Below are 11,272 nucleotides of genomic sequence, written 5' to 3' on the forward strand. Positions count from 1 at the left end.
AGCGCCTCTCCGCCCAGCGTTAGGAATTTATTCCCAGCAGGGCTCCAAGCCTCAGAGCCCGCCCCAGCCCGAGAGGCGGTGCCGCGGCCGCTGAGGGCGCCGGGCGCGGGGCCGGACTGCGGCTCCCAGCAGGCCGCGCGCCGCCGGAAGCGCCTCCGCTGTGACGCCATTCCGGGGGAGCTCGTGGGGCTGCGGCGCGGCGCTAGTTCTCTGCTGAAGGAGGGGCGGGCGGGCGGCGGCTCCCGGCGGCACAGGCACCATGGTGAGCGGCGGGGCGCTGGCGGCGGCTTGGCCCAGGGCAGGCCGGGCCGGGCCGGGGTGCGGCGAGGCCGGCGGGGCTGCGCTTCACGCGGGCGGGCGGGAGCGCGAGGCCTGGAGGCCGCGCCCTGCGTTTCGGCGCGCTGTGCTGGGGGCTGCGGGCCGCGGGGCGGCCCCGAAGGTTCTGGAGCCGGGGCGGGGCGACTCTGAGAACTCTGGTGCTGTGTTCGGGTGTTTCATCCTCGTTCGTTTAAGGCTTTGTGTGCTCTGCAAATGTTGGTCCTTAAAAGCGGGTATTGGTTACCGCTGGGATTAATTTGCATTGATTTGAGAAAAAAGAAAAAGAAGGGCGAGTTCGCCTCAGGTATCAAAATGCTAAAGGGCTCAGTATGGCCAGTGAATAGACTTGTTTTGGTTCTGCTGGTTGTGCCTGCCCTCGGGCTGTAGGGAAGGGCCGGCTGGTTGGCAGAGCAGCACTCAGGCCATGAAAGGATGTGCTGGTCAGGGCCGTGTGTGCGCTGCAGTCTGCCAGCAGCTGCACTCGGGCTTGTAATCCTTCGCAGGGCTGTGAGATTGCAGGACAGGTTTTTAAGAACCTTGACTGTTTCTTATATATATATATGGGGTGTAGAAGTAATTTTTATTTTAAAAAATACATTGTTTAAGTTGTTATGGTTAGAACACGTGGTTTTATTGAAGCTATACAATATTCTTACATTAACTGTGTTTTAGGCATCCATTTCCCTTGCTCCTGTGAACATTTTCAAGGCAGGTGCAGATGAAGAGAAGGCAGAAACAGCTCGGTTGGTAAGTTTAATTCTCTAAGAAGCTGGTAGTACTTGAGGTAATTAAACCTTGTCTTCTACTACTAAAAATACTTTCACTATATCATGATATGAAACTTCTGTCTTTAACTGGCTTTTTTTTTTGCATGTCTGTGAACAGAAAGGAGTTTTGTTTATACTAAAAATTAGAGAGACTCTTCATTGTCAGAACCAAAGTACCTTTACTGGAGCTCAGAAGATTGGTGTTTATTGGGTGGCATTTCTTCTGGCTTTGAGACAGACTTATGGTTTCTGGGAGATTTAAGTTTATTTGATCTGGTTATCAAAATTTAGTAGTTAAGAATTTTGCCTTAAGTTCAGTTAAGCCTCCATTGAAAGGGATAGAAAGGTTGGTCAAAATGTCAAAAGCTATGTGATAATGTATAATTCTTGTACAAGAAAATTGTTCCCTGAGGTATATTTATTTTCATTTCAGTCATCCTTTGTTGGTGCCATTGCCATTGGCGACCTAGTCAAGAGCACCCTGGGGCCTAAAGGCATGGTAAGACAGCTGCAGGCTCTCAGTAGTCATGGCCATTAATTTGGCTTTAATAGTCACAGTGCCTTTTCAAGCAGTATGCTAAATCTTGCGTCTTGTAGGACAAGATTCTTTTAAGTACCGGGAGAGACAGCTCTGTCACAGTTACCAACGATGGTGCAACCATCCTGAAAGCTATTGGAGTTGACAATCCAGCTGCCAAGGTTTTGGTTGGTGAGTTCTTAAATGCTTGATTTTTCTTAATTTGTAACTCTGTTGTGGTGTTTTTATTTGTTCTTAGAAAAGTGTTCTTGAAATACTGTGAAAAATTGAAGGGAGAGGGAGCAGAAATCCTGAAGTAAGAAGGGCAGGGTACTGCAAGAGTTGTGGCATTCTGCAAAAGTAAAATTGTGGTGTGTGCTGCTCTTCAGAACTGTTTTTTTATTTTCTTTTCCCTTAACCGTGCTTTGTCCCAAGAGTCAGAAGGGACAAAAGACAGCTGTATATGCCTTTTTTTGCAGTGGGAAAATTCAGAATAGAAATCTTTGCAATAGCAGAAGTTCTCTCTGCTTCTCCCAGATTTAAATCTCTGTCACTCAGTGAGCACTGTACTTCAGCACAGAGTTCACTGTTGTGAGTGACTGTACCAATGGTCCACTACTGCTGACAAGCAGGAGCCTGATCTGTTGGGTGTCAGGTTTCCTAATGATTTTGTGTTTGCTGCATCCCAGTTTATCAGCAGTTCATGCAGCAGACCTGGTTATTATAGTCTGTGATCCCGTATCTGTACCTTAGATCTTCTATCCAGCTGTCCTTTTGATAACCATTGTTAGGATGGGGAACAGAAGGGAGCATCCCGAGCATCACCAGGCTGAAAGTGATGTCTGGGTTACAAATGAAGAGCAGGAATTTGAGCGATGCCGAATTTCATTTGCGTCTCTTGTTTTTCTGGGTTTTTTTTTTAGAGTTTCCTCTTTGCACCAGGAGTAAGGTCTGTTTTTCTTGTCCAAATTAATGCATGAGAAAAATAGCATTAATAATGTTTTCCTTCTTCAGATATGTCAAAGGTTCAAGATGATGAAGTTGGCGATGGAACTACGTCTGTCACAGTGTTGGCAGCTGAATTACTGAGGGTGATGTATTCTGTTTTTTCAGATGTTTGTCAATGTACTTCTGTGGTGCCTCCAATAGGAGGTGTGTTATCCTGTGTTTGGGAAAGGCCTCCCATAGCATAGAAAGGAATAGCTTGCTCTGTTGCTGATTAAATTGATAGGGGGCAAAAAAACAGCCCTTAGGTATTACATCATCATATTTTTGGGTATTATTTTAGACTATTACTCCTTATATTATTTTTTAAAAACGCTGAAGTATTTTAAGTTGACTCTTCCAGCTCACTTCCTGCCTATTGCACTGAGCAATGTTGCTCAGTTGTTGAGCAATGTTGCTGCTTAGTTGTGAGGCTCAGTCCTCTGAAATCCATTGCCATAGGAAAAAAATCTTGCTAAATTCTGTTCTTTGCTCAAGGCCTGAATTCATACTGTTCCTTTAAACTCTGTGTGGATTTTATGCTTGTGGAAGTATTTACACTGCCAAACTCTAAACCTGAAATTACTATGAAAGAGATATGAGAAATGAGTAATTCTTCCTTGCAGAGCTATGTCAGAAAGTGATCATCTCAGGTCCAGTCACTGGGATCAAGACCATCCTAAGGAATGATCTATCAGCTTGCCAAGTTCCACAGAAAAATAAAGATAGCTTTTTTCAACTACACTTTAAGTTGCATCCATAAATGAACATGTCTTTTCTAGTTAGTGTCACTATACTTTTTTGGGGGGGAAATAATTATTGATGTCATTTAAACAGGAGGCAGAATTACTGATTGCAAGGAAGATTCATCCTCAGACCATCATTGCAGGCTGGAGAGCAGCCACAAAGGCTTCAAGAGAGGCACTTTTGAAAGCAGCTGTGGATCATGGGTTAGTAATGGCCATTTGCTGTAACTCCTTATAAAAAACTACTCAAGATCAAAATGTCAATGCCAATTACCATCCATTGGTAAATTCTTTACTCTTATTAAAGCAGTGTGAAAGCTGAGTTCCTGAATTTTAATATTTGAGAAAAAAGATACTGGGTGTTTTTTCAAATGAGTTAAAGAAGCTTCAGAATTACTTATGTGCAGAAATGAAATACAAGCTGTAATTTGCTCCCTGGAACAAAGATCTGAGTTGTTATTTCAGATTTTGTACTCACATTTTAAATATAACTATTTCCCATGCCCAGCACTTTAGGAGCACAAACTTTCTAAAGCTGAATGCAAAAATTCTCCTAACAAAACTTGTATTTCAAGTAGAAGGTTGTGTTCTGGGACAGTGGAGGGGTTCTGTGCAATGTTCTTCAAAAGAAGATATGGTGCATGTAGATACAGGCTAGAAGAAGTGTGTGCAAAGACTCATGGTGGTAGCTAGTGGTAGTTAAGGCTTTCAGACTTTCCACTAAAACTGAGCTGTCTTTATTTTAGTAATGATGAAGTGAAGTTCCGTGAAGACTTGATGAACATTGCGGGAACAACTCTTTCATCAAAATTACTTACTCACCATAAGGATCACTTTGTCAAGCTAGCTGTGGAAGCTGTTCTTAGGTTGAAAGGTTCTGGTAATTTGGAAGCTATCCATGTCATTAAGAAACTTGGTGGAAGTTTGGCTGATTCCTACTTAGATGAAGGTAAGTCTTTGAGTGTTGACTGTGTATGCACTTGAGAAATAAAGCTGCTAAAGGTTACACATCTATGTAAATTTGTTATAGGAAACACTGTTATGTTATTATTAAACTGAATACTGAAGATGGGGGATTTTGTAATAACTAATAGTTGCTCTCCTTTTTTAATTCAAAGTTTTACAAGACCTTTCTGTTCCTACAGGCTTTTTGCTTGACAAGAAGATTGGTGTAAATCAGCCAAAAAGAATTGAAAATGCAAAGATTCTTATTGCAAATACTGGTATGGATACAGACAAGATTAAGGTATGTGACAGAACTGCTGTGGAGAAACTGTGTTTTTGTAAATGGAATTTTGAGACTGAGCTCTTTTCTCTTTGATTTAGATTTTTGGCTCTCGTGTTAGAGTGGACTCCACAGCAAAAGTGGCAGAAATAGAGCAGGCAGAAAAAGAAAAAATGAAGGAGAAAGTGGATCGTATTCTTAAACATGGAATAAATTGCTTTATTAACAGGTACATATTTCTTGGGAAAAAGGGAGAGTTATGTTACTTTCCATGTTGTTCTGGTTCACTCTGCTAGAATAGGCAGTTAAGTGCCCGGCAGGCACTTAGGATCAAAGGACTTGGACTTTAAAGCATATGGCTGCCTGTGCTTAGTGTGATAGTGTTTCTTCAGAGAAAGGATATTTCAAAAAAAATCAGTTTGGTTTTTTTTTTCCCCTTAGCTTTGCATATTCCTGTCACTACATTTGCTTCTGTGTTTTGTAACATTCCATGTGTGGCAGATGCCTCATCCATTTACTGCTTTAGTAGCTTTCAGAAATCTGTCAGCTGTCCGTGCTACTGAGAATGTGGTGTCTTTTGTTACTGTGTTATTTTCAAAGATTTGTTCTCTGTGTGATGGTGAGATGTGTTGTAATTTTAGACAGCTGATCTACAACTACCCTGAACATCTCTTTGGAGCTGCTGGTGTCATGGCTATTGAACATGCAGACTTTGCAGGTGTTGAACGTCTGGCTCTTGTCACAGGTGTGTGGAGTATTTTGTTGTATGAAATTTGGGGGGGGGGGCACATTATTTGTTTGATCATTAGTGAACATTAAACTTACGTAAGCATACTTCTTCAGCATCTGTGAATAAAGGATCATAATGCAAAACAGGGGATATAATGTAGCAAGTTAATGCCAGTTAATAATTTTCTTTCATATTTTAAAAACGTTTTCAGTTAAGTTCCTGATTGATAAGATTTTGATATGTTTGTTTTCTAAGGAAAAGATGAAACTTAACAACAGAAAGAAAAACTCCACAAGTTAGTAGTAACAGTTGGTTTTAAATGGCTGTTGTTTGACTGTAATGATAGAGAAGACTAAGGAGTCATCCTTTGTTAATAATGTGGGGCTGAGTTTTTGACTTGAGGTGGATCTCAAATTATCTGAACAACCTGGATGTTTTGAGTAGTGATCAGCATAAATGTGATTCTAGTAACTACTGAAAATGAAACCTCCGGAATGCTACAGATAATTCTCATTGCTGAAGTCATAGATGGTGAACTGGGACATCATAGTTGATTTTGAAAGTGATCAGGAGGATGAATCTGCTTTACAGGAGAAAGGGGATGACACTGACTTGCTTATCTTAGCAAAACTGAAGTAGCAATTCCTTATAACTGTCAGTAGGCACATGGACACTGGCAAATGCATGACTGAGAGGAACATTGCTTACATTCTGGAACAAATTGAAAGCAGACTTTCTATGCAGAGCAAATGGGCCTTATCAGACCACACTGGCTTGAATAGTATAGCTGAAAAAAGGACAAGTTTTTAATATACACAAACTCTCCGCTACAAGTCTTGGTTTTTCTTGTGGTGCTGCAACTACACAGTGCTTTAAGCTACTGCAGGATAATTGAGCATGCATTGGGAATGCATACATATAAAGAGTTTTCTAATAGGAAGAGGAAAGAGCTGGAGCAAGAACTAGAACGATGTTGTGTTTATTGTCATTTTGGTCTTTCTAGCACTTGTTTTGTTTATGTTATGGCAGTTTACAGATCGTGCGCAGTATTCCTTCTGCAGCATGGAATGAGACTTGCCATGCAGGAGAATGTTAGCCTCTGGTTCTCAGCCATCATCAGGCAGGCAAAATGAATATAGTCACAAGCTCAAGTTGTAAAGCATAAGAGACTTCATTTAGTATTGTATAAATACTTAATTGGTAAATACTGTGAAAACTTGAAACATATTGATATTTCAATGCTAGCAAAGATGAATGTTTATTCTGTTACCAGCCACAACTCACAAGCATTTTAGTCCTTGTGATGTGAAACAAAACATGGGCATTTTAAGGATTTATCAGCATTGGTTGAAGGTTTCTGGTACCACATGCTGATATGAGACAGTCTTGGGTTATCAGTATTGTTAATTTAAATTTATTTTAGGGCAATTAAGAAGACAATTTTTTTCAAACACCCCCCCACCCCCCTTGATTAGACCTTAGACCTTGCCTGAAAGGATGCTTTCATTGTGAGCTCTGATTTCTTTATGTCTTACACTTGCAGGTGGTGAAATTGCTTCAACCTTTGATCACCCAGAGCTAGTAAAACTAGGAAGCTGCAAGCTTATTGAAGAAGTCATGATTGGAGAAGACAAACTCATTCACTTCTCTGGAGTAGCAATGGGTAAGTGTTTTATCACTAATGGTGTATTGTAACATTTGTGTTAACCCTCTGCTAATGCTGTTCAGTTTCCAGCGAGGCATAGGAATTGTGTAATGATTTAACTGTTTCTGTTAAAGCCTTGCTTTTCAGTAAAAATCCTGCACAGTTTCATGGTTGAAACTGTAGATGTTTCGTGTTACGTAAATGAATGTATAATCATTTTAAAGGATGGGAACCAAGGCTTCTGCTTTGGGAAATTCAGTTGACAAGAAAAGTAGCAATATGTCATACTTAAAGAGCTTGTTCTAATAAATACCAATGCTCTAATTTTTCAAGGAGTTTTGAGGCAATATTAATTTTCTGTTAAATTAAATAAGGTGTTGTGGACCCAAAGCAATAGCACTGTGCACATAATTTCATTCTGTCTTTGAAATTTCATCATGCTTTCTTCTGCTCTCAAAATTAAGTAACACAGAACTTGACCACAGTGATAGCAAAACCATTGTAAATGCTTTGTGATAGCCCATTTTTGTGTCCTGGTTTCTCTTTTTAATCCTTTTACACGTGTGCTTTCTAGGTGAAGCTTGCACTATAGTTTTGCGTGGAGCCACACAGCAGATTCTAGATGAAGCAGAGAGGTCTCTGCATGATGCTCTCTGTGTCCTGGCCCAGACTGTAAAGGACACAAGAACTGTGTATGGTGGAGGTGAATATCAGATTCTTTGTACATGTCACACATTTGGTATTACTGAAGGTTAGATATGTAACATCTCTGTGTCTTGAATGAATAGGTTGTTCAGAGATGCTGATGGCTAATGCTGTTGCAGAACTTGCTGTCAGAACACCTGGCAAAGAGTCTGTTGCAATGGAGTCCTTTGCTAAGGCTTTACGAATGGTAGGTTTATTTAATTATATTGCTGGACTATGAGACAAAGTTTCATGAAGTTTACTAGCTTGTGACATCAGATATTTGCTTCACTTTGAAAATTTTGGTTCTCCAAAGTAAAAAAATGAAGTTTAGCAACACATGTTGTATAAACAAATGGGGAAATTGGTTTCTTGTCTTAGGAAAAAAGTACTGGTGTTTTAATAATCCTGCATGTTACAGAATTGTAAATGTTCATATGCTAACCGTCCTCTAATTGGTTCTTGCTCACCTTACCTGCTAGTTAAAAGTGCTGCAGAAATAGTACATAAAAATCTCATTTTATGTAGCTGACAACTGATTTAGAAAAAAACAATCCTTGTGTTCCATTGATGCTCTAGTGCTCTTTGGGTGTATTCATACTGTAGTACTAGCTACAAGTTTCTGGTCTTGCATTGGAGATTGCATCTTAGTAGGAGATGAGAGTGTCACAAGAAACATTAATAGAATTGTGATAATAGACTGTCAGTTTGAGAAAAAGTTGCCTTTCTGCAATTTGAATTAGGGAAAACCTTTCTCCCAAGAAAATTAAATTCAAGGGCATAATAACACTTGGCATTACCTCTTCAGTCAGCATATGCAAGTTTGCCCTGCTGTCATGGAACCAGTGAACAGAATGGTCAGGTAGTTAATGCTTACCAGCAGACTTGTGCTTTGTAAACGAAAACATTTCTCTAGTTGTTGTCTGAAATGATAAAATGACAAGATTCTTTTTTTGCTTCTGTCCATATAAAATGAGCGTACAAATTGCTAACATGCTTCTGTCCTCATAGGTACTTTCTTACAACAGAGTCTGGAAATTCTTAGAAAGGTAGTTTGGGTCTTTTACTTATGACAGTAACAGATCATCTGGCATGTTTCTGAAGCATCTTCTTGAAATTCAGTTGTAAACTGATAACTTCAAAATATGTTTCGTGTTTGCTAGCAATCAATCCCTCTGTTAATTAAAAACAACCTGTGTTTATCCTCTTAGATCCCAACAATAATAGCTGATAATGCTGGCTATGACAGTGCTGATTTGGTTGCTCAGCTCAGAGCTGCTCATAGTGAAGGGAAGACTACCTATGGACTGGGTAAGGGGATCAGTTTTACTTCTGTGTTTGAATTGCTGTTTGGCCAGGTCCATTAGGTTCATTAAAGTTGTTCATGTATGTCTGTCATATATTCAGCAGGGAGAGCTGAGTATGTTGATTTGTTTACTTTGCATAGAACTTGGTGTACAGCACTACATTCCTTTTGTTCTACCAGGCTTTTGACAGTAGAATGAAAATCTTTGTTAAATGGATGGTTTTCACCTCTAAAAACCACTTCCCTTACACTGAGTCTAGTTATAGGAGGCTTAAAAACAAAAACATTATTTTAAAACCAGCAACCAGCTAAAAACTCAGAAGAACCAAACATCCTTCCCTTTGCCCCTTCCCCCCCACCCCCCAAAAAAACCCAACTGAACAACAACCACAGAGTTATGGAGAAGAACCCTGAAGTTAATGTACCTAAGGACATAGTGCTGAGAGTCCTGTTGGGATCTTGTCTCCTCATCACAGTGTATAAAGTTTTTATCATCAAGTGTTTGTATGTAATTGCAACATTAGGCTTAAATCAGGACTCTTGAGGTAGAGGACTTTATTTAATACTTCCCTAACTATCAGTGTAGTTCATTTGAACAGGTAAGTTACTATGCTCTCAGCTTCTTGTAATTTCCTTAAAAAAATGTTGAGTTAAAACAGCAAAACCAAAAAAAACACCTCTTAATGTATTTCTTCTTCCAGATATGAAAGAAGGTGTCATTGGGGACATGTCTGTTTTGGGAGTAACAGAAAGTTTCCAAGTGAAGAGACAAGTTTTGCTGAGTGCAGCTGAAGCAGCAGAAATGATTCTTCGTGTAGATGACATCATTAAAGCAGCACCAAGGTATGATCAGAGTATCTGCATGGTCAGTCACAGTGGTTAGAGTAAGCCTCCTTCTGTGGAAGAGTAAGGGTGCAGAAAAGTCTTGGTCTAAAAATGCTTTACTTGAAAGGGAACCTGACATGTGACATGCTGATGTTCATATTAGATAATTTTACTGCATTAGCAGTATCCTCAGGCCTTTAGAGCCATCAGCAAACTAAAATCACTGTGGCTGAGTAATGCCTAGTTAATCCTAGGTCTCCATGAAACATCTGCACAAGTGGCTGACCAAAATGTAAGGGATCATGCTTCCATTTTTCTTTTGGCAAGAATTATAAGGAAATGTCCAGAGATAGAATCTGCAGCTAAAGCAGAAACATATTTCTTAAAAGGTTTGAGAAGAATTGCCACTCATAGGCAGCTTATCCCTTGTGGGCCTGCTACCAGGTAGTTTCCACTGCTTTTTGAATCAAAAGATTTTTTTAGCATGGTCATAGGTGGTGGTGGTAGTACTGTTTTTTGTGCTGTGAGATAGAGCTGTCACTGAACACAAAATACAAACTAAAGATTAAAAATAAGGGTGGGTTGGGAGGGGCTGGTGGACATCAGCATGGTAGGAATTTTCTGATTTTTCTTTTTCTCCCTAGAAAACGTGTACCAGACCATCGCCCCTGTTAAATTTTCTTCAGTACCTGAGGATATGTGGACCAGATCTCACCTAGTAATTTTTTTAATGGTCTTGTTTTTGTGAGGTATGGAACAGAAGCTTGAGAGAAACAGATCTCCATCAATGGCACTGTCTTCAGTTGGTTTTTACTTACTGGAGCTTTTATGTGTTGTGTGAAAGAATTCACTTACAGGAGTGTATAAACCAGGGGCTTTATACAACCTTATTCATTCTGTTCCTTCCAGGTTCCACTTAAAATACACATAAATAAAAAAAATAAAAATAAATAGTTCGGATTCCCCAAAGTTGTATTTCTTTCTGTAGAACCAGGAAGGGCAGATCCATGAGGACAGCTGTGGTGCACATCCTCAGGCCTTGGCTGCTTCGGGGAGTGACCAAGCCCTTGTGGCTCGCTGTTTTTTTTTTTTTTTTTGATGATGGAAGAGAGAGAGTGTATGAGGAACCTCAGTCAATATCCAGAACTGCAACTAGGTGATCTTCCAGCTTTTTACACCACAAATTTTGCATTCTGCTCAGGGGAGTCGAGAGGGATGTGCAGTTTGGGAGAGAGAGCAACATTCTGGACCAAGCAGTCTGAGTGTTGATCTATAAGGTATTGGGCTGACTTTACGAACACTAAGAATTGTGGACACTTAGCAGAAAATATGCCGGGCTCCATAACATTCACTTCCTGCCCTCTCTGCCCCACCCCTTTTATGTCTGTTGAATCCTGTCTTTATAGTCACTTTCCTATTCTGTTCATTACTGCAAAGGCAACATGTTTCTTGACTGGACGGGTTTCTTTGTGCCTAGGTTGGAAGGAAGCCTGTGATGCCTGCAGCAGTCTGCATGCAGATGTGT

The 11,272-nt window shown here is 40.3% G+C and overlaps 1 protein-coding gene across 1 annotated transcript; it reads left to right on the forward strand.

Annotated features, from left to right (window-relative positions):
• Positions 1-151: 151 nt before the first annotated feature.
• CCT2 (chaperonin containing TCP1 subunit 2) lies at positions 152-10,707 on the forward strand. Its single transcript, XM_084205637.1, has 16 exons — positions 152-262; positions 991-1,065; positions 1,519-1,584; positions 1,683-1,794; positions 2,617-2,693; positions 3,424-3,536; positions 4,079-4,281; positions 4,478-4,578; positions 4,659-4,786; positions 5,199-5,302; positions 6,831-6,950; positions 7,507-7,635; positions 7,721-7,824; positions 8,828-8,927; positions 9,624-9,765; positions 10,392-10,707. Exons 1-16 carry the CDS (start codon positions 260-262, stop codon positions 10,420-10,422), a joined length of 1,608 nt encoding a protein of 535 aa, XP_084061763.1. The 5' UTR covers positions 152-259; the 3' UTR covers positions 10,423-10,707.
• Positions 10,708-11,272: the final 565 nt, after the last annotated feature.

The sequence above is a fragment of the Fringilla coelebs genome (genome assembly GCF_963513975.1).
Source record: "Fringilla coelebs genome assembly, chromosome: 5".
NCBI lineage: Eukaryota > Metazoa > Chordata > Aves > Passeriformes > Fringillidae > Fringilla > Fringilla coelebs.